At 41.0% G+C, this 21003-nt stretch overlaps 2 protein-coding genes across 4 annotated transcripts; both read left to right on the forward strand.

Annotated features, from left to right (window-relative positions):
* Positions 1-1682: 1682 nt before the first annotated feature.
* ccnt1 (cyclin T1) lies at positions 1683-10017 on the forward strand. 2 transcript variants are annotated; one of them, XM_080445469.1, is made up of 10 exons: positions 1683-1867; positions 2958-3039; positions 3150-3278; positions 3792-3852; positions 4574-4636; positions 4993-5061; positions 5151-5196; positions 5273-5493; positions 5856-5926; positions 6074-10017. In XM_080445469.1, the coding sequence occupies exons 1-10, from the start codon at positions 1692-1694 to the stop codon at positions 7340-7342; spliced, it is 2187 nt and encodes a 728-aa protein (XP_080301595.1). In that variant the 5' UTR covers positions 1683-1691; the 3' UTR covers positions 7343-10017. The 2 variants fall into 2 exon arrangements, with proteins under 2 accessions (XP_080301595.1, XP_080301596.1); XM_080445470.1 differs by having other exon boundaries at positions 5330-5493; positions 6074-10016.
* Positions 10018-10421: 404 nt separating this feature from the next.
* kansl2 (KAT8 regulatory NSL complex subunit 2) lies at positions 10422-20912 on the forward strand. Of its 2 annotated transcripts, none has more exons than XM_080445475.1 (10): positions 10422-10485; positions 12061-12319; positions 12589-12761; positions 14620-14734; positions 15126-15289; positions 15622-15785; positions 18142-18238; positions 19165-19418; positions 19883-20080; positions 20502-20912. In XM_080445475.1, the coding sequence occupies exons 2-10, from the start codon at positions 12069-12071 to the stop codon at positions 20589-20591; spliced, it is 1506 nt and encodes a 501-aa protein (XP_080301601.1). In that variant the 5' UTR covers positions 10422-10485; positions 12061-12068; the 3' UTR covers positions 20592-20912. The 2 variants fall into 2 exon arrangements, with proteins under 2 accessions (XP_080301601.1, XP_080301602.1); XM_080445476.1 differs by lacking the exon at positions 10422-10485 and adding an exon at positions 10566-10585.
* Positions 20913-21003: the final 91 nt, after the last annotated feature.

Consider the following 21003-nt stretch of genomic DNA (forward strand, 5'->3'; position numbering starts at 1 on the left):
CACAATATGAAACCTAATACATACTGAAAGAACTGGAAAATGTATAAAATACCTTACTAGTACAATGTAACGGACCGAAATAAATCAATATAACTGACTAATGAAGTTTGAAATTAACCAGTGTAATAGACTAGCAGCAAAGTTTGGGGGAAAAAAAGAAATAGACTAGTAACAGACTAGACTACACTGACTAGCAACAAGTTTGAAATAAAATAATTTAAGACAGTGGTTCGGTAAATTAATTGGCCGCCGACCCCCATTTGAAAATAATATAGATGACACAAAATATATGCCAGGGACCCCCATACAAGCTTTGTGTTAAAAGGTTTTTAAAATATTCCAAATGTTCCTATTGTTTTCAAGATTCTTTGACAATAGCAGATCTACAAGCTCACGTCCCCGGGCCCCACTTTGAGAACAACTTTGCCATGCATTGTGAGCTCGTAGATCTGCTTTAAAAAATCTTGAAAAAAAATTAAAGCTTTGTTATATTTTTTTTTACTATTTTGATTGAATACTTTATTAGTGAAAAATGTAAACAGCACGTGGTACTTTCAGAATTTTTAAAAATCGTTCAAAAGCCAATCTACAGCCTGGAAAGATGGGGCCTTTAGGCTAAAAGGATAACACAAAAAGTCCTGGGGATTGTTTCCATTGTAGTCCTATGTATTCAATTAATTAACGTTGCATAACTATTTAATACTAACAACATCTTTTATAAGGGTCCCTGGCTCAAAGTACTTTCAGGTGGGGGTCCACGGATGAATACATATTAAAGGTAGGGTAAGTGATTTGCTTTGGTTAAAATAAGTGTTAAATAGCTCTATATTCTGATAGTACTCATTGCTATAGAGTGTTTGTTCAGTATTAGGAGTCTCCTTGTCTCTCCACCTCTTTATTAAACAGAAAAAGCATTTTCGTTTCAGTTTCAGTTTAATTTCCAATTTTATCCAACCAGGACAGAGAACTCAATCAGGATACAGATTAAACAAGTGAAATTGGAATTGATGACACTAACAAATGAGCAGACAAAATTGGAACTGGGTACTTTCTCCTGATTGGCTGAGATTTTGACACCTACCGAAAAATGTATTTTCTGTTTATTAAAGAGCTGGAGAGACAGGGAGACATCATTACTGAAAATACACTCTATAGCAATGATTACTATCAGAATATAGTATTTTAACCTTTTAACTAAATACTTTTTGTTTTAACCAAAAAATATCACTTACCCTACCTTTAATATAATAAATAATATGAAACATTATTATTATGTATTATTATGTATTATTCATTGGGGATCCTTGATATGAAAACGTTTGAGAACCACTGATATAATGAATCAGACTGGTACTGTGGGAGAGACTAGTAGCCTGCTGGAGGAGTTGGGTAGTCTAGTGCAGTGGTTCTTAAAGTGGATTTCAGGGACTCTAGGTTCCTTTAGGACGGTTTAAATTGACCCTTACAAGTATGTAACTGAGAGTATACAAATGGAACAGGTTACATTTGTATACTGTCAGAGTCAAGGGGAGACCTAATGTAAAAGTTTCAGAACCATTGGTCTAGTAGTGTGAATTTGCGGTGCTCGGGTGACACCTGCTGGCCACAACGTGGGACAACAAGCGTTTCCTACTAGTCGTCGTCACATCCTGTGACGCGCGACATTTTTAAACTATCGTCCTTTCTCAGTAATGGCGGCTTCGTTTCCTTCTCTTTCTGCAAGCAACAATATAAACAAATGGTACTACACCCGACAGGAGATCGAGAACAGCCCGTCCCGCCGTGCGGGGCTCGATCCTGACAAGGAGTTGTCGTACAGACAGCAAGCCGCCAACCTGCTGCAGGACATGGGACAGAGACTCAATGTGTATCTTTATCGTCTCAGCTGCTGGCCAGCGTTAGCCTGCTGGGCTAACTGTTAGTTTCAACATGATGCCGGTGTTGTTTCACTGAATGCCGTCGCTGTGGTCTATGTTCATGTCGCCATGTTTCAGTGTCCGCTCGTTGTTATTCAGTGTTACATTTACGTTGAGGTCAGACCTAGTGGCTCGGGTGTGTCTGTCTGAAGAGGTTGCTTCTAACTACCAGCGGCCCAGTTGGTTAACGCTACGCCACGAAGGAAGGCCTCTCTGCTGTTCCCCGGGTAGACTGGCCTGTGGGTTAGCATCGGTTAGCTTAGCATTAGCCTTCAAGAGCGTAGCGGCATTTGTTGTCTTAGACCAGTGGTTCGCAAACTTTTATATTTCAAGGACCCCCCCCTTAACTCTGACACGGGTCCGTTTGGTTCCAAGTGTATTGCTGTCAGGAGTTACAGACTCAATTTAGAACCCCCTCAAGGAACCGTGAGAGTCCTTGGACCCTACTTTGAGAACCACTGTCTCTTAGACAGTAACAGTAGATGTTGTGGATTGAGACTGGTCTTGTAACCTGACACACGGTTTGCCAGTTAGAAATCGCACGTTGTCTTGCACGGTAGCAAATGGTGTTAATGGCTGGTTGTCCTCTAGCGTGGTAACGTAGTGAGCTGCCTCTTAAAGGAGCATGTTGAATTACCAAGTCTGCGTGGTCGTTTCTAATGTAGGTTCACGTTGAGTTACCACGTCTGTGTGGTAATTATGTGTATTTTAGCTTCTTTGATCACTTCGTTTAGAGATCAGTCACAGTCACAGCCCACACACATAGCACTGATACAAGTCAGGGGGACACATATGTTGTTGTCTCTCCCAGGGGGAGGGGGTAGCCCTGATGATACTGTACAGGACCCAGGGCTCCACCACACACCAGTGACACCACCATGGACTAAGTCATGTTGATGAGTTGTTTATTGCCACATTATTAACTCTGACATTGTAGTTGGGTCCGTTTTTGGTTATTTGTACAGATAAATGAACAGTGAACACTAAAGATTTGACTGTGCCCTCACTTGCATACCATGGCCCTTAACTACTCTTTAACAGGTCCCAACTTACGATAAATACTGCCATCGTATACATGCATCGATTCTATATGGTGCAGTCATTCACCCGGTTTCACAGAAATGTAAGTTTGAATGTTGTGCCGCATCTTACAACACCCATGTCTGTTCCGCTAAACAGTATACAACAAAAATGTAATGGCCCCAGTGAGCTTACCTGTCTGTCTTATACCAGGTCATTGCTCCTGCCACACTTTTCCTTGCTGCAAAAGTCGAGGAGCAGCCTCGTAAGCTGGAACACGTTATAAAGGTGACACACGCATGCCTCAATCCTCAGGATCCATCACCTGATGTACGCAGTGATGTGAGTATCCAGTTTTGGTGAACTGAAACTTTTTAGTTTAGTTTGTAGCCAGTCTGTATAACCTGGCATCATACAATATTCAATGTTTGTTAAATGTAGTAATCAGACCATTAACCCTGGTTTTTGTATGAGTGTTTGCATATTGTGGATCCCATATTAATGAGGTAGCTTTTTTTTCTCCCGGAATATATCATTTGTAAACTGAACTATACTACTCCGTTACTACTTTTAGTTGCTGCAAAGCCTACACACTCTTTGGGGTTTCCTCCTCAATGTTAACTATTATCTTTACCATTTTGTTGGCCTGCATCACTTGGGAGTGAGCGCCTGCTTGATCATTAAGGAGTGTTTTGAGCTAGGGGGCTATTTGCATTATCTGTGCTGAGGCTTTTGCTCTCTCATGAGGTAAGGCTGCTTGAAAGAAATCAGGAGGCAGTCTGAGACATGAGGCAAGAGCTAAACGAGAGATAAAATGCCTCCTAGTGAGTAACTTGCCTGTCCTCTCAACCTCAGGCTTACCTGCAACAAGCCCAAGACCTGGTCATTCTTGAGAGCATAATACTCCAGACCTTGGGTAAGTCAACTTGGGATAGAAGATTTTGCGTCCCTTGATTTCCCCCAGACTAGAGAACTGCTTAAAGAACCCGTATTAACCCATTTTATTCTTTTCCACAGACAAATTCATATGCAATCAGGGACATTGGGAGTTCACATTCATACTCTGACACTCAGCATTTGATCATGCCTTCGTATTTTGTAGCACCACTATTTTCTCTGTCATGTTAACTTTACAGTACTGTCATTTCATTTCACGCCACCAATATCTCTATCCAGACATTTGTTTAAGAAAAGGGTTTTAACATTTATGTAGATGGTTGAGCATGCTAGTAGTGGTCATCGTAAAATTGTACTTTCATTTTGATTAATATTTACTGTCTGGTAACAACTCAAGGTACAACAAATGAATTAAACGTTTTTCATGGCAAATCTTCAGTCCTTACTCTATACTTTTAACCTTCACTTTTCTTTGTCCAGGATGTTAGCCGAAGCACTCAATGTAGTGTACTCCATTATCATTTAACTTTGATATTTCTAGTTTAATTTAAGTTAAATATGGTATTTGTTTTCAGGTTTTCTGGGACTTTGGCTCGTATTTACTGATGAAATGGAAATGATTGTTGCCATGATGGAAATCTGGTTCCATTAAATTAATGTGACATGTATTAGTTGAGCTTCTGCGTTTCTTTTTTGTTGATTGAACCTTCTCTCTCTCTCGCCTGTTCCCTTTATTGCAGCTTTTGAAATCACCATTGACCATCCACATACTCATGTTGTCAAGTGCACTCAGCTTGTCAGAGGTAAAATGCCAACAGGCACCCTTTTATTAGAATGAACTAGTCCATATCAGTGATGTGTGCATCCCAACTACATCCATTTCTTGAACGTTTTCCCATTATCATTACTATGGCTCATTATTTATCTTGATATTATATCGGCGTGATATTTCCGATGAACATTTCTGTGAAATGCTACTGGCTAGCTGATATTTGTTCCCACTTCCCGTAGTCTGCTCTCGCATTAAGCCAAGTTCAGATCCCTTCGGACTTGCCAAAATGCTAATAAACAGCTTAAATTTGGGGAAATTAAAAAAATCTGCTTTGTCAGTCCCTGCCTGTGCCAATGCTCAATGCCGAATGCCCATGTGCAATTTCAGATCGATTGACCAACCCATTGAGGAGAAAATTGGATGCAGACAGACAGACAGAGTTTTCTCAAATTAATAGTAGGATATTTCAAAATTAAAATGGGTTTACTTGAAACGATGCAAATGAGATTTTAATCACTTTTACTATCTATTTCTATTCATTACAGCGAGTAAGGATTTGGCCCAAACATCATACTTCATGGCCACCAACAGGTATTTTCAGTTCTATGGACAAATTACCAGTAATCCTTATTAGATCTGTGTGCAGTGCCTTGAATGGTCTGAAAAGTCTTTCTCTTCTCCCCTCCTCCTTCTGCCGTTACCTGGGACGTAACCTGCTGTATAGTCTGCACTTGACTACGTTCTGCTTGCAGTATAGCCCACCTGTTGTGGCGTGTGTGTGCATACATCTGGCCTGCAAATGGTCCAACTGGGAGATCCCTGTCTCCACGGACAGCAAACACTGGTGGGAGTATGTGGAGCCCACGGTTACCTTGGGGCTACTTGATGGTATGTGTATGGAATGTGTGTAAAGTCACTGAAATACTTTGTAGATGTGTACGTCTAGTAACTTTGTGAGGTGCTGACTGATAGTGGTCAAATCAATAAAAGAAAAGAGAGCCACACAATCTGGAACTTCTCTGGTAAAATGTATTTACATGAATAGGTTGCTTGCTGCAAAGCGTTAATGCTTTGTCTGTTTACATGGCTCTCGCTTTGTTTTTTTTTAATGCTTTAAGAAATATTTTGTCACTTTACAACTTTGCTTTGCTGTTAAAATTCAGAGTAAGCTGAAAAGTGTGGCTCTCAGCTGACAAAAACATCAACCATCCTCAGCCAATTTTATTGTCATATTTTGCCAACTCCCACAGAACTCACACATGAATTCCTGCAGATTCTGGAGAAAACACCCAGCCGGTTAAAACGGATTCGTAACTGGAAGGTAAAACACCAATATTCCCCTTTTTATTCCATTTCTACACTTGAGCCCCAAGAAGCACAGCTGAGGCAACTTGATTTATTGTTTCATTTTAAAGTAGAAATTCCTTAATCTATCCACTATTCTGATTGCCTGTCTCTTACCTTCCAGGCTGCGGGACAGACGGCTAAAGGGAAATCCAAAGTCCTGGAGGAGGGAGACCAGACAGACACCATGATGAGCATGATCTCCATGGCGTCATCGGAGATCACCCTGGCAGGTCTGATGAGCCTCTCTGGTCCTTCTGCCTCCTCCTCGTCCTCATCCACGGGCGACAAAGACGACAAAGGCGCCCAGCCTTGGCATCCAGGCGGGAAAGTACAGGGCGGATCTGAGCAGCAGCAGCCCAGCCAGGAGGTCCATGCTCCGGCTAAGGTGTCACTGAGTGAGTACCGTGCCAAGAACGCGGACGTGCTGGCCGCCCAAAAGAGGAAGCTTGAGAACCTGGAGGCTAGCGTGAAGAGGGAGTACGCCAATGCTGCCCAAGCTCTCATTGGCCAACAGCAGCGAAAGGAGAAGCAGCATCATCACCACCAGCAGCAGTCAGGATCCACTTCCGACATGAACAACCCCTCGCCCATCATTCTCAAGATCCCCCTGGAGAAGGAGAGACATGAGCGTAGCTCACTGAAGATGCGGATCCCGGTGCCTGGAGGAGGTGGCAGCAAAGCCCAGGATCCGGACATTAAAGTTCGAATTCGGGTGCCTGAAAAGCAAAGGGGGAGCGCAGGAGACGAGAGCAAGAGCAGGGACAAGCACAGGGAACGGTCGAACCATCACCACCACCACCATCACCACCACCATTCGTCCTCACTCTCTTCCTCCTCGCATAAACATTCATCTGGTACCAGCGGAGCAGTGGGGAGTAGCAAAAAAGCCCCAACTGACACCTCCCGAATGAGCTCTTCCTCTTCCTCCTCGTCTTCGTCTTCAGCTTCTCGGAAAAGAACCCACTCTCAAGACCCTGCGTCTAGCGCCCACCCTGTCCCAAAACTCGGCAAGTCTTCTAGGAATGCCTTCCAGCTGCCCCCCCTGTCTGCCACTGCCCCCGGACATGCCCTCGGTCACGGCGCCGACATCCTCCCCGCCCTCGGCCTTCCCCACCACCAGGGGAGCTACCCTCACTCCAAAGGGGACAAAGCTGACACTAACGGACACAATGTGACGGCCGGCGGCCAGTCAAATGAGTACCAGGACACTTTTGACATGTTGAACTCACTGCTGAGTGCCCAGGGGGTCCAGCCCTCACAACCGCCCATGTTTGACTACAGATCCCAGTATGGTGAATACAGATACACTGGCGCCTCCAGGGGGAGTGCTTCCAGACCCCCACCCCTGCCTTCTGAACCCCCTCCCCCACTACCCCCGTTACCCAAATGATCAGCTCATCCGGTATGGGATGCGTTAACGTACATTGTTCTTGCCGTCACTAACATGAAACTTATCAAATCAATTGTTGCCCGGTGACTTTTGGGCTCCCTTCTATTTCATGTTTATGTTAATGTGTTGTGGGTTTCAGCTTGACAGCAGAGAAATGTACTTCTGATATTTCAGTACCCGGTATGCTTTTTAAACCTTTTCTTTTTCTGTGTGTTTAGACCTGTTGTGGGGCAATAATGGGAGGCTTTAAAAGCTTGCGAAATAAAATGGAGGAAGAAAGAAAAAAAGAAATATTTATGGGAAAAAGTGTACATACTATTTTTGATGTTATCATTTTTGTATCTCGTCAACTCAAATGAAATGTGATGATGGGACCTGGCGTTTTTGCCATCACTGTTTTAAAGGATGTCAAATATTGTCTTCAACATGTAGAGGAAACGGAAACGTATTTGCATTACCTATTAAGTCTTGCTAGCGATTGTCTTTTATAATGTTTTTATAGTACACTATTTATTATTAGAATTGAATGCTTTTGAGGAGCACTGTCCTCTTTTAAAGAAAAAGAAAAGAAATAAAAGGCCTCCCCTCTGCCGTGTCCTTTTTAGGCGGAAGGTTTTTTTTTTTACTGTACAGATTAGTTTCAGAATGCATGTCCCCAAAGCCATGTTTTAAAGTTTTTTTCTTTTTTTCTTTATAAAATACCGTAGCCTCAGAAGCATAGGTAGTAACCCCCTCACACTCCCTATGCTCAGTTTGTCAATACTTGGTTTTGTAATTATCTGCATTATTTGATAAACAATTGTATAAAGATTGTAAAATGTTTAAAAACAAACACAAAATATTTTTACATTTTGTTATGAATAGTAAAAAAAAATCATGTAAATTATAAGAAACTCGTACGTTTGATTTTAGATTTTAAGTGTTGCAGTCATTGTTTTAAATGGTTGTTTAAAAACGTTATGTCAATATACAAATTACACTAATGGACAAAGTTTATACCAAGGATGTACGTCTATGATTCATAAAGCATATCTACAGGGTATGGTCACAATAAAGGAACTGCCAACAAAGTCCTGCCACATTGAAGGTAGTCTTCTCTGGAATTCAATTAATAATACTTGGAGGGTCATACAGATTCCAATCACTAACACTGATTTGGAGTTGTGTCTTTTTGGGGGGAAAATCGCTTATCATATAAAAACGTATTTAGGCTTTGTTAATTTTTCCTCATCAGTGGTGTCTTCCAGGATGATCATAACTTATGAGAGATGAGAATGCAGTCCATATTCTTGAGTTTAATAGCAATGCCCATAGATATTGCCCTCTGCTGCCCTAAAATCTTGCCAGAATGAGACCCTAGGCCGTCACGAAGGGCTGTCTTTATAATTGCGTTTCCTTCATATTGACCATACCCTGCACATAGTATTCTACATGATATTCACAGTGCACATATGACTTATATAGAAAATGATAAGCCAGCTTGTTTTTGGTTGTTTTGAACCAAATTATTTGTGTTGTTTCCATTGCTGTCTGTTTGTATGATAGACTTTAATTTATACACTTCCTTTTGGGGAAGAGCTTTGGTTTGTAAACTATACTGTACACCTGTGTTCATCCTGGTTTGTTTTAATCATGTTGAGACGGTCTTATCACCGCTCTCATTGCAAATGCAAGCTTGATGGAGGTCTGGCTACAGATTTGTGTCCTGTGGATTAATCCATTATATAGGTCCATTCAAAAATATTCGCTTGGGCTCTTCAAGTCTTTTAGTTGCTTCAATCAAACATGGTAAAAAGGAACATTTCAGCGTACCTCCAGCTCAGGGCGTTGGGTCTGAAAACTGCCTAATTTCATAGGAATTATTCATTTTTGAAAATGTACTCCCAGTTAAATTGTGAAAGAAGCTGTGTGTAAGCAGAATTATTGGATATCTTCTGTACATTTGGATCATGTAACGTTGTATATGAACTTGATTGTATAGTATTATGACTCAACTTTTTTTTTCTTTCCTCCAGATTTTTTTAATCATGTCCCCCACAGTTAAAAACAAATTCTGTTTTATTAGAGGTTCACAGTAATACATTATTAATACACCAGAGAAACCACAGTAGTGTGGTTTTAAATGGCCCCTTAATATATAACATGTTTGCTCTGATGACTGCTCAGGTTTAGCAGAGATATTTGTTTGATCTGTCAAGTTTTGGTTGTTATCACCGAGGAACAAGTGGAAAAAACTGAGTGCACTGAATCTTTATCCCAGTAAAATTGCCTGGCAAGAAAACGATTTAAAGTGTTCCACTCCAGTGTTCCGTCATCGTTGGACAGAATTATGTGTTGTATCATTACCATGTAATTTGATGGCTAAGCTTCCAACTTGAGTATTAACAGTATTTGGCCTTAGGAAGTCATATTAAAAGACTTGTGTCAGGAATTGTTGCAAAATAAACCTGATGAAAACATAAGACTCATGCAACCTAACAATGCAAATTAACATTGCTGCACCTCTGCAACTTTCACATTTCTTAATTTGTCACGTCTTGGTGTTTACTGTTTAGTGTGTAGTGACACTCAGGTCTGGAATTGAATCATTTGGGATCTTGTTTTGACTTAAAGGTCTCCATTGTTGCTTGTGAACACTGTTCATTTTGATATGTGGTTGATATAATCCTATGTCAATAAATAGTTTAAGAAAATGCTTTGCCTTTTTTCCCCAAGACAACCATCACTGTAGTGTGATTAGCAGCTAAATTAGGATATGCTTCGATTACTAGGGGCTCCACCAATCAAAATCCGGAATGGGCGGGCTCAGCTTGTCCCTGCAGCAGAGCAGAGCAGTACGGGAGTAGAGTAGGGTTGCCATGTCGGTTTATTATAAGGTACTTTTGGCTTGTTTTCCTGTAACGTTGCTTGTAATTATTATTATTATTATTGTAATTATAATGCAAAGCGTTGTGAGCTTGTAGATCGTCTATTTTCAAAAAGCCAATGTCAGGTGACCCGTAGTCGATTCTATTGGGCTTGTTTTCATAGACATGGTTGCTTATTTCTCTCGCAAAATCTGGCAACACTGGTACCAGAGTAGAGACGCAGTGTCGAATGTTGTTTGTTCACCAGCTAGGTCGGGCTGAGTGACTGAAAACAAGGTAAGCGCCGCGGCTGCCAGCCTAACTGATTAATTATCTTCATCTTTCGACATTGGAATGCCTTAGTAGTGTCGAGATAACAGGCTGCACATCGTCGCTGGTGAATAAAAACCTCCTGTTTACCACGATTAGAGAGAACTTAGGATGTGCTAACGTTAGCCACAGCTAATCAAATATGGCGACTGTACAGCCAACAGCAAACTGCCGTGATGACGCAGTAAGAAGAGGCGGGTTTGAATATAGCCAGACCAGACCACATGTTGGTTTAGCTTTTAAGGGCTGTTCCCTTCAAAATTAGTATCTTGATAAAAGAAAAACATATACTGTATGAACAGATAATTGCATACTGTTACGATATTAAGTGCTGCGTTTGACCCAAACTAACCTTACCTCAGCTGTAGTGGGTATTTGGCTTCCATTACAGTCACCTGCTTTTGTTTACTTGATAAGACCTGGATCAGACACATCCATCCGATTTGTGTTAGTTGTGCTTAAAATATTTCCATTTGCATTATTGGGCAATAAAATATTGTCTATAACCTTTTGGAGTCGATATCTACTTGCAGGCAGTCTTAAATAAATTGCTAGGTGTTGCTGTTAAAGCTCCACCTGCAATATTATGGTTAGAGCTCACTCGTATGCGTTCTGTAGTGTATATCTGTCTGTCTCATATGTCATCATGATTTGTGTGCATGGGAACTCATTTTAAACAAGCTCAGTGCTTTCATGAGTTATCCAGTTTAGTAGACCTTGCAATCAATCAAACAAACTCAGGTTTAGTTTCAGTATGGCTGTGTGTAGCCTGTGCATAATATTATAAACACAGCCATGCTTAAAGTTGTACAATGCAGAATCACAAATAACGATTTTTAGCAACCTCTGCTGGTCACTACCGTCACTGCATACAATTTCCCTAGTCCTCGATTACCCAGAATTCCATTCGTTTTCACCGGAAGCCGGAAGCGTTTCAAAAAGCGATCTTTTAATTGTTTTATACTATCTACGGATCGTTTCTCTTAGCCAGTGGAGCATTAGTTACCATGAGCTGTGCTTTCTTTTTCTGTTCTTTTTCGATCTTCCAATCCTACATTATCTTAAAATCAGCGTGAGGTTCCTTTTTGTTAATAGCGCGGTAGTTCCTGGCCAAACAGGAAACCGTTGCGGTAGTTCCTGAGGACGTCGGCCACGACGTCATGACGTTGGCCAGGAACGTCATTTTCCCGGGAAAGTCCCCCCCGTACACGTTCAATAGAAAATATATAAATAAAAGGCTTCCGGGGGTGAAATTCACGGAGTGGGTGTTGTGAAACTTTTGCCACTCGCAAAAGATATACAATTTAACTTTAGTTTTGTTGAAAACGTTACCTAGTATTACTTTAAGCTTCTGTAAGTTTGGCAAATATAACTCAAGCCTCTGGGCTCAACAGACCGGGACCACCAATCTGTCAGCCAAACAACCAAAGCAACTTGTGGCTTTTAATTTCAAATTGTAACAGACTGGGAACTTTACTCATTAGGATCCTATATCCATTAATGAAACATAACATCTTGAATACCTTTTCAATTGCCTTGCAGATTTCATTATGAACAGAATACGGATCCACGTACTGCCGTCGAGTCGGGGTCGAGTGACCCAGACTGCTCGTCCCCAGGAGCCTCAGGCCTGTGCCTTCACCCAGCGACCCTGCCCTCAGCCCCGGCTGGATGGCCTGGACTTTTGTATCAAGCACATACTGGAGGACAAGACTGCCCCCTACAAACAATGCAGCTATGTCTCTACCAAGAACGGCAAACGCTGCCCCTGCGCTGCTCCAAAGGTGGAGAAGAAAGACGGGTATGTCTTTCTATTGGTATTGTCTATAAAGTGAACATTCTAAATGCCTCCCCCCCCAAGAATCTGCAGAAGAAAAGAAAAAAAATCCCGCCACATTGTAGATTTCCGCAAGGCCTGGTTAGCAGTTGATTCTTCTTTGAGATCTTGGAAATGTCCTTTTGTGTTCAGACTCTCAGATTTTACACAGATAGGATAGGTAAAGACACATGTAAGCGCTTCCTGGCCTGTCTCTTTTTCATCCACCACTAATGACTTCCTCTGTTCATCAGGGTGACATTCTGTGCAGAGCACGCTCGGCGGAATGCCATGGCTCTCCGTGCTCAGATGAGAAAGGCATCTTCTGGTCCGTCCCCAGAAACACTGCTGTCTCAGCTCAGTGGATACAACCGATCAGAAACACAGGGTCTTGACGGAGGCCGCAGTGAAGCAAGCCGCACTCTGGGTAAATGTGATGGAAAAATTGTGCTGAAGCTTGAGTCACCACTAGTTTAATTTAATTTCCTTGAATCTTTTTGCCTGGCCCGGATTGGCCATTGGGAGATTTGGGACATTTACTGATAGCCTGCCTATGTTATCACTGTTTGGGCCTGCAGTCATTGCCTGTCAAAACAAACAGATTTTATTTTTATTTTATTTATGTTCGCAGATCACATCAGTGAACATGGCAAGCCATGAAAGAGGTAATTTTGTAAAAAAGGAAAAAAAACTCTTGCGCTGGCCTAGCAAGAGCCAGTCACAAATAGCGTTTGGTGAAAATGTGATCATCATCAGAGTTAGTATCAATTCTTTATTGATGCGTTTGGGGGGGGTTTGTCCACATGCAAACCCCTTTTTAATGATGGGTGAGAAAAGCACTAAATTGGAGGACTGTCTGAATTTGGGCTATTACGGTTGTGTTTAATTGGGGATTAACAAAGGTTAGGATTAACAAAGGGTTCCCACCCTTTGTTAATCCCTCAGGTGAAATTCGGTTTGAGCTTTGCCCAGTTGATGGCTACTCAGATGATCATTATGAGCCTTCAGGCAGGAGCTGTAACAGGTTGAGTGCAGAGGGAGGACAGTTCCTCACGTAAACATGGGTGGGCCGGGACTCGGGAGGCGAACCGGTGACCTTCTGATTACCAGATGGCCTCTCTACCCACTCAGCTACAGCCGCCCCAAATAGAGTGCTGTTGTGTGACTCTCCGTCCTTATGGAATAAGGAGCTTTGTTGACTACTTGGCCCATATTTGGGATGGAATAATGCTTTAAATATTGGATCAATATGGAGTGCTCCTGTGACATAGAAAGTGAGTGGTGTAGTCTATTATGCCTACAGTATATGCAGCATAAATTGGATGAAGTTGTAGCTGCATGGGTGAATATTATCTAAATATATATAAAAATAAATTGCCCTCAAAACAAGAAGTCGGGTGTTGCAGCTCGAACTCTGTCTTTTAACGTTTTTTTGCCCGGGTCGACGTGGTTTTGAGGTTAGGTTTAGGCATGGTGTTTGTAAGGTTAGGTTTAGGCATAGTTTTTGTGAAGTTAAAGGTAGGGGTTTAGGCGCTACCTTGGTGACACACCAAAAGAAGAGGGAGTTCCGTTGCGGAGTCACGGTGGCCCTGTGGACCGCCTCCAGGCAACACACTCTGTGTATGGCAATACTGAGGCTTTTAGTTTGATCTTTTTGTATGCAAGATCATGCAGACCTTCCAAATGTTTATTTCACAGATGTTTCCTTGCACATTCCAATCAAATGATAACGTTTGTAACGTTAAGCTTTACACTCCATCATGCAATGGTGTTGCTTTCTTGACAAAACAAACAAATCTACAAGGTTCACTCACTGCACCGGGAAGTAACGATGCTAGCAGCCATTCTGCTGGTGACTAGCACTGCGCAAATGATCAGTGTGACAGGCCCCGCAAATCACTCTAAATTGGCATACATTTACTAATTTCGCTTGTTAAGAGCAACATTTTATTAAGACATGACAGTAATATGGGTGCAAAATGGAAATGTGTAAAAATAAAAAAAGGAAATATCTCACAATGAAAAATATATTAAATAGAACAAACTAATATTATTTTGTAAACGTTTTTTAGGGGCAGCCCTGTTTATTAGGAGAACCGAATATTCGCGCGCACCCCTAATTTGAAATGATGTGTGTGGAGGGGCATGGCCATAGTGGCCTGGTGGCTGTATGACTTCTGCCCTGAATCATTGTCTCAGTCTGGCACTGCTCTTTCCAAAGATTTTTTTTTTTACAAACTCCCAGTTTGTCATGATGTGTGTATATTTCATGAATCTCTGTTTAGATGAGGACAGTTGGAGTGAGGAGGAGCAGGTTCCCCTAGTGCTGGACCAGACATGGAGGGGTGATCCTGACAGTGAGGCTGACAGTGTCGACAGTGATCACGAAGATCCACTCAAGTAATGTCTCACCCAATTGTCATCTATTTGTTTTTTGTCTCGATAATTAGATTTCAATTGTTCTAACCAAACGTTTGGTCAGTGTTTATCATTACATTTGATTATTGATGTTGTTCAGCACTGGCCTCATGAAAAAATATTGTTGCCCTTTAAATGGGCAACATTTTAATCTATCTTTTCTATTGATCACACTTTCCCAAGTACTATCAGGGTGAAATTAATTCAGATCAAACAAAATAAATTTCCCTCTGGAGTGAAACATCAGTCAAGGAGTTCTTTAATTGTCTGTGGGGAAATGCCATTACTTCATAACACGAGATCCCCAATTTCTGTATTTACTTGAGCAAACTAAAAGATTCACTGTGTGAATATGACTTTCTTGCTACTACAGACATGCAGGAGTTTACACAGCCGAAGAAGTGGCTCTGATCACCCGGGAGAAACTGATAAGGCTACAGTCCCTCTACATCGACCAGTTCAAACGACTGCAGCACCTGCTGAAGGAGAAGAAGCGCCGATACCTACACAGTCGTAAGGTGGAGCACGAGACACTGGGTACGGATGGAGATGTCACGCTCAATGTATTAACCTATTTTAACTTCACAATAGGACATGTTTATATGCAGATCGAGGAATATTATATTGTTGGGAATGACTTTCGTACAAGGAATTTGCTTTGGTGCATGTTGTAATGACAGCCCAGCATTAAACGGTTAATGCTAGTCTACTGTCTTAAGTACATGTGAACAGGATTTGCATATGGTGCAAAAGGACATAGCACAACATAAATGTACACATACAGAGAACACACATTTACTCCCTCCGCTAATAAGCAGATGTTGAGGTCATTGTCCTTTTATATTGTATGCTCTGTGTGTTACTTACAGGGCCCAGTCTGCTGACGGGGCCTGAGGGATTGTCCATGAAAGAGAGGGAGAACCTGAAAAAGCTCAAAGCTCTGCGGCGGTACCGGCGGCGGTACGGTGTGGAGGCCCTATTGCACAGGCAGCTCAGGGAGAGGAGGGTGGCTGCCACAGAAGGAGCTTCTCAGGTGTGTCTCCTTAGCTTTTAGCCATGGAATTTGGTCATTTATGTTGGAACGTTGACAAATGATAAAGAAACAGCCAGTCACTTATATGGATTCTTGCTGGCTAGTAGTTACTCGCCCCTCTAAACCTGCGCTCACACTGGCAGCATTAAGAAGCAACTGGGAGTCGTTCATTTTAAATGAGTGCTGGACCTCTGTAGTAAAGCTCAATCAGAGGTTAGATGCTTTCACCTGGCGTTCTACCATTGTTAAAATTAGTGAACTTTACTTAAAATGATTTACAAAATATGTTTTTGTCATCCAAGAAACATGGCAACACTGAATATCATATTTAACTTGTCCCTGGCCATTTACAGGGCAATAAATGAAAATAATAAGGTCTCCAAGTCCCTGATAAACGTAGTGACTCTACTTACTACTTACTTTACTGACTCATTAAGATATATGTAGAAGAACAAGTAAATTGTTCACACAGGCGACAGCATTTCCAAGAGACCTTAAAATGTTGATTTTGCAAAATATAACATAAGGGAACAAAACTATCCAGTGTGGTTCGGTGAATCGATTTTATTGATTCCAATTCCATTATCAGTTCTCCGTATTGATCTGATTATTTATCAAGTCCTTTTTGATAAGTTGTAAGTTGTAATTTCAAAATGTATTTCAGTAGCCCAGTTTGATGCTTTGCTACCAGCAGACGCACACTTAAAGAGTTTAATTGGCATTCCAAATTGTGCCATTATACCGGAAAAAGTGCACTCTAGGCAATGAGCCTTTTGACTGAATCTGCAGATTGGCTATTCATTGTACAGCCTCAAACCACTGCAACATACAGACAAGGACCATGTGAAGAATTCCAGAAAATCAAACCTGATCCGAAATCTTTAATGAAGGATTAATGTTTTGGAGGTGGTGTGTAAAGGTGACTGACATGGTATGAGGTTGTATTTTAATGTATTTCTTAACATGCAACAATTACAAAAATGTAATATGGACTCTGTGTGCAAGAGCCTGCAAATTACAATAGTTATGCATTTGCAAAACATCAGTTTCATTTATATATTTTCCTATTCAAGGAGAAATTGGCTACATGGCACTGTTAATATTACATTTTACCCGAGTTAGTGGATGCAGTTGTATAAGTTCGAGGTGATGCAGCTAAATTATTCATGCCAATTTAGTACCAGATCTGAATGGGAATTGGTGTTCCATATCTAGTCTGGAGCAATCTTAATAGAAAATGTCCTTTTGCACACCTTACTAGGACAGGTGCATAGGAGAGAAAAGCCAACATGAAAAAAGAGGGATGGTCTCTTCACTAGTTCACTTAAAAAAAAAGATGATTAAATGCAGAACAATGTTTTAGTCCAACTGGATCTTCATCAGGTATCTGTATTGAATGCATAGAAAGCCTCATTTTATTATCATTTTGAATTGGACTCCTTCTGATGCATTGTTCATCTGATGTATTCCTCATCCGACTCGATTTCTATTTTGTATTTATCCTGACGTAAAAGTCCCTGTTTATTTACCATGTCATTTTGTATTGATTGTGTGTGAGGTCTTATTTTTGTACCTTAGGTCAGACCTTCATTTGTATTTTTTAGGTCAGACCCATATTTGTGTATCTGCACTTTGTCATTATGCCTATCTGATGTAGTTGATTTTATTTGTATGTATTCTTTCTGTTTTGGTCTATTTACTTGCCTAATTGCACGATGCTGCATTTTTATTCATGTTTTTAATATATAATATATGACTTTCTACCTTAACATTTACCTGTAAAGGTCCTCTTACAGGTAAATGAGACTGATTGGCGGGGTTCCATGATTGGACCTCGCTTCTCTGTGCTCCCCTATCAGTCTATGTATTTTATTCAGATACCTGAAGGTCAGTTGGACCGAAAGGCTGTTCTGTATTTAATAAATATTTTTGTAATACTAAACCAATCTACAAGGCAAATAGGCAATGCGACAGGACATCAGCATGTGGGCTGTTACTAGTATGGTCTCTCTATCGTCTATTTTTCACACACTGTATGCTACGGTTTGTAACGGTAGTGCTTGGTGTCAGGAGGGATATTGACATTTTCCAAACGTAGTACGTTTGGCATTCAGATGTGAATAACGACTCCCGCTTTGCACACTGAAGCCACAATAAGGAAAAAAACAACAAAAGGAACTGAAAGTGTTTTAATTGAACCTTTGACAAGTCCCGCCCGTGGTCATTCCCCTCTAAGTGCCTACCGCAGTCTTGATTGTATAGGTACTTAGTAAATCCTAGTTGTGTATGATAAATTGATCAACTTTTGTTTAACCCTCTGTTGTAATTATAATCAGAGTTCTTGTCATTTTTCTAGCCATATGCAAGGACGGTGTATGAGAAGTGCATCTCCTTCGTAGAGGGAACCCGATGCACAAACCCATGCCTGCCTATGACTCGACACTGCATCTCACGTATCCTTTTTCATGTGTACAGTAGTTTGAATAAGCCCACTGTATATGAACGTGGTCCATTTTCACGCCAGTCATAACAGCAAATGTTTTCTTGGAGCCACTTGCATAGCAATTGGAAATGGTGCTATGCCCCATTTACTGTATGTATATACTGTATAGTATATTTATGTCCATAATCTATTTCCACAGTTGGATTTCAAGCTGTAATTGAAAGTGAGATAATGTATTCATTTCAAGTTGCCTTGCCTTAACATTTTTCTCCTGAATCTTGTTCCACATGGCCCTGATCGTGACTGACAACTTGCAGTAGTTGGTTTCAAACAGAGCTTATGTGTGCTTCTTCCTAAAGGCTCTTCCAAAAGGCTCAGTTGGAACAAACACAATTCCTGCTTCATATGGGCCTCATATCATTTTGTATAGACCTACCCCTATCTGCACTACATTCTCTGCAGTATCAAAGTGGTTCTGGTTCTGTCTGCATTTTCAGAACTAAATAGTTGTTATTGTCAGTATTTAATTTTTCATTACTGCCAAGTTAGTTGGAAACCGATTAGTGCAGAAAACAGTGTTACACTGAGAACAAGCCATGCAAAATCCTTCTTAATAGCCATGCTTAAATGGAAAGTACTAATTCATTGTACAAAACCATTCAGGCATAACATTTGTACAGGCAAGCTTTTTGCTACTAAACAATAATAAGTCTTATGTCTTGCTGTAATTACACAAAGTGTATTTGTATGGGGATAATTGCAGTTCTTGGAAAAATAGCGATTATTTGTGTAACTGTTAGATTTTTTTTCCTCTAATCATAATATTCCATTCTCGTGATTCTCTATTGTTTTGGGGGGATGGAAGCTTTTTCTCAAGCAGTCTGAAGGTTTCTGCACTGGAACTATCATTGTCCTTGACAACAAAATGTTGTGCAGACATCTACCAGGACAGTAATCAAGTACTTTTCAAGATGTGTCCGGGGTTGAAGGATGTCCCGTGCGACCACACCGTGCACATGGGCCAGTCAGAAGAGCCCCGCTGTCCGCTTCATCTCCTGCTGCCTCCCCCTATGTACCAGCCTGAACAGGAACCTCCGCCACAAGAGCAACTCACCCTATTAGCCAAAGACATGTACCTGAGTGCAGCAGAGCTTCAGCCCACAGAGAGCCTTCCTCTAGAGTTCAGTGATGTATGTCAGAAATGATTTTCTACTTTCTTCACAATATATGCTAGGTAATAAAGATATTGTGTTTGACTAGAAAGCTTGATACAGTTGTCTCTGCTCGGTCTCATTCCCCCTTAGTGTTTTAACTGAAGTTGCTCATGGCTCATTTTTTCACTTTGTTGTGTGATTTTGGATCACGGACTAGCTATCACATTTTCAGGGCATGGGTTTTATTTCATGACAACTTCCAGCTGTTTTGATAATACTTTCTGTACAACAAATGGTGCACAAATATTCCTCTTATAGTGGTTTTGTGTATTGAATAACTACTTGAATGTAGAACCCACACTGTATCTAAGTAGATGTGTGGGCATAGACACCTAGATGCAGGGAAATGATCAGAAACCCAAAAGGATCTCAAAGTATAAAGTAGGAAAATGCAACAATCAATTCATGTTACAGATTGGCTTGGCTCTACTGTCTTGTAGGACCTGGATGTTGAAGGGGATGGTATGCAGGGCCCTCCGTCCCCCTTACAGTTTGACACAGCCCTTGCCCTAGAGGACCACACCATCAGAGCCATCGCAGAGGACCCCATGGACATCTTGACTGGAGAGGACCCAGACCTGGACGGTTCAGGACAGGAGTTCTCAGAAACGGATGTAGATGCCATTATGGATGACCAGGTAAACGCTCCATTATTGCCCTGTTTGTTTTAAATACTTTTTCTACAATGCTACACGGTAAAATGCTCAAGTGTTCATTTATCTTGGAGATTGTAAAATACAATAAAAGACACAATAAATGTATTGTGCATTTGACTTTTTTTGTTTGGATCATGCTTTCAATGCAAAGACCATGGCACATGACTTATTTTACGTAGTTATTTGAAAGGATTTGTCTGTTGGTTTGATTCTTGCATACAGAGAACTAGGCGAGGGACATTTATGCGTTCTTGTATGTTGTGCGACGTGCCGCACATGACAAACATTTACAAATTGCGACGGTAACAGACAACACATAGCATTCTCAGGACATTCTTTAAGTGAAAATTATAGCTTGAGACAAGGTGACAATGGATGATGACAATGCTTCTCTTTCGTCTAGGTTGTGTCTGATGTTGTAGGAGTAGAAGACGGCGCCACTAACCGTTCACTTAAAGACATCATCACTGCTGCAGTTGATTCTACTAGATGAGAAGAACTATTTGTCTTTTTCAAGTTACTTACTTTCCACAAAGACTGATGTTGAGTTGACCAATCTAATGTTGGAATTGATGAAATCATCATACTGCATCCAAGGCTTTTTAAACCATAGTTGATAGACTGTTATTTTGTATTCCTTGATTCTAGTTCTGTTTGTCATCTTGGGTCTGTCTGTTTAATGTTTCTCTTGATGTCTGTTCAGTCTTACTTGCCTTAAAATAATTATACCTGGGCACACAGAAGTTTAAAGTTTGTCCAGTGTTGCGCACAAGAGCTTGTTAATTTTCAGTAAACCATCCACAAACCATTTTGAGATGTTTGATATATTATGTGTTTTGATTTGAAAAATGTCTTGGATTATATTCTACACATTAGCAACAACAAGCACGATGTCCAGATGGGAA

This window comes from Gymnoscopelus braueri (assembly GCF_963280865.1).
Source record: "Gymnoscopelus braueri genome assembly, chromosome: 12".
Lineage (NCBI taxonomy): Eukaryota > Metazoa > Chordata > Actinopteri > Myctophiformes > Myctophidae > Gymnoscopelus > Gymnoscopelus braueri.

Bases quoted from the DNA above. Each gene is read 5' to 3' on its own strand.
- ccnt1 (XM_080445469.1), top strand. From the start codon at position 1,692: ATGGCGGCTTCGTTTCCTTCTCTTTCTGCAAGCAACAATATAAACAAA. The intron at 3,279-3,791 runs GTGAGTATCCAG...TCTCAACCTCAG, and splicing joins CACCTGATGTACGCAGTGAT to GCTTACCTGCAACAAGCCCA. The intron at 5,494-5,855 runs GTATGTGTATGG...CAACTCCCACAG, and splicing joins TACCTTGGGGCTACTTGATG to AACTCACACATGAATTCCTG.
- kansl2 (XM_080445475.1), top strand. From the start codon at position 12,069: ATGAACAGAATACGGATCCACGTACTGCCGTCGAGTCGGGGTCGAGTG. The intron at 18,239-19,164 runs GTATCCTTTTTC...AATGTTGTGCAG, and splicing joins GACTCGACACTGCATCTCAC to ACATCTACCAGGACAGTAAT. The intron at 19,419-19,882 runs GTATGTCAGAAA...ACTGTCTTGTAG, and splicing joins TTCCTCTAGAGTTCAGTGAT to GACCTGGATGTTGAAGGGGA.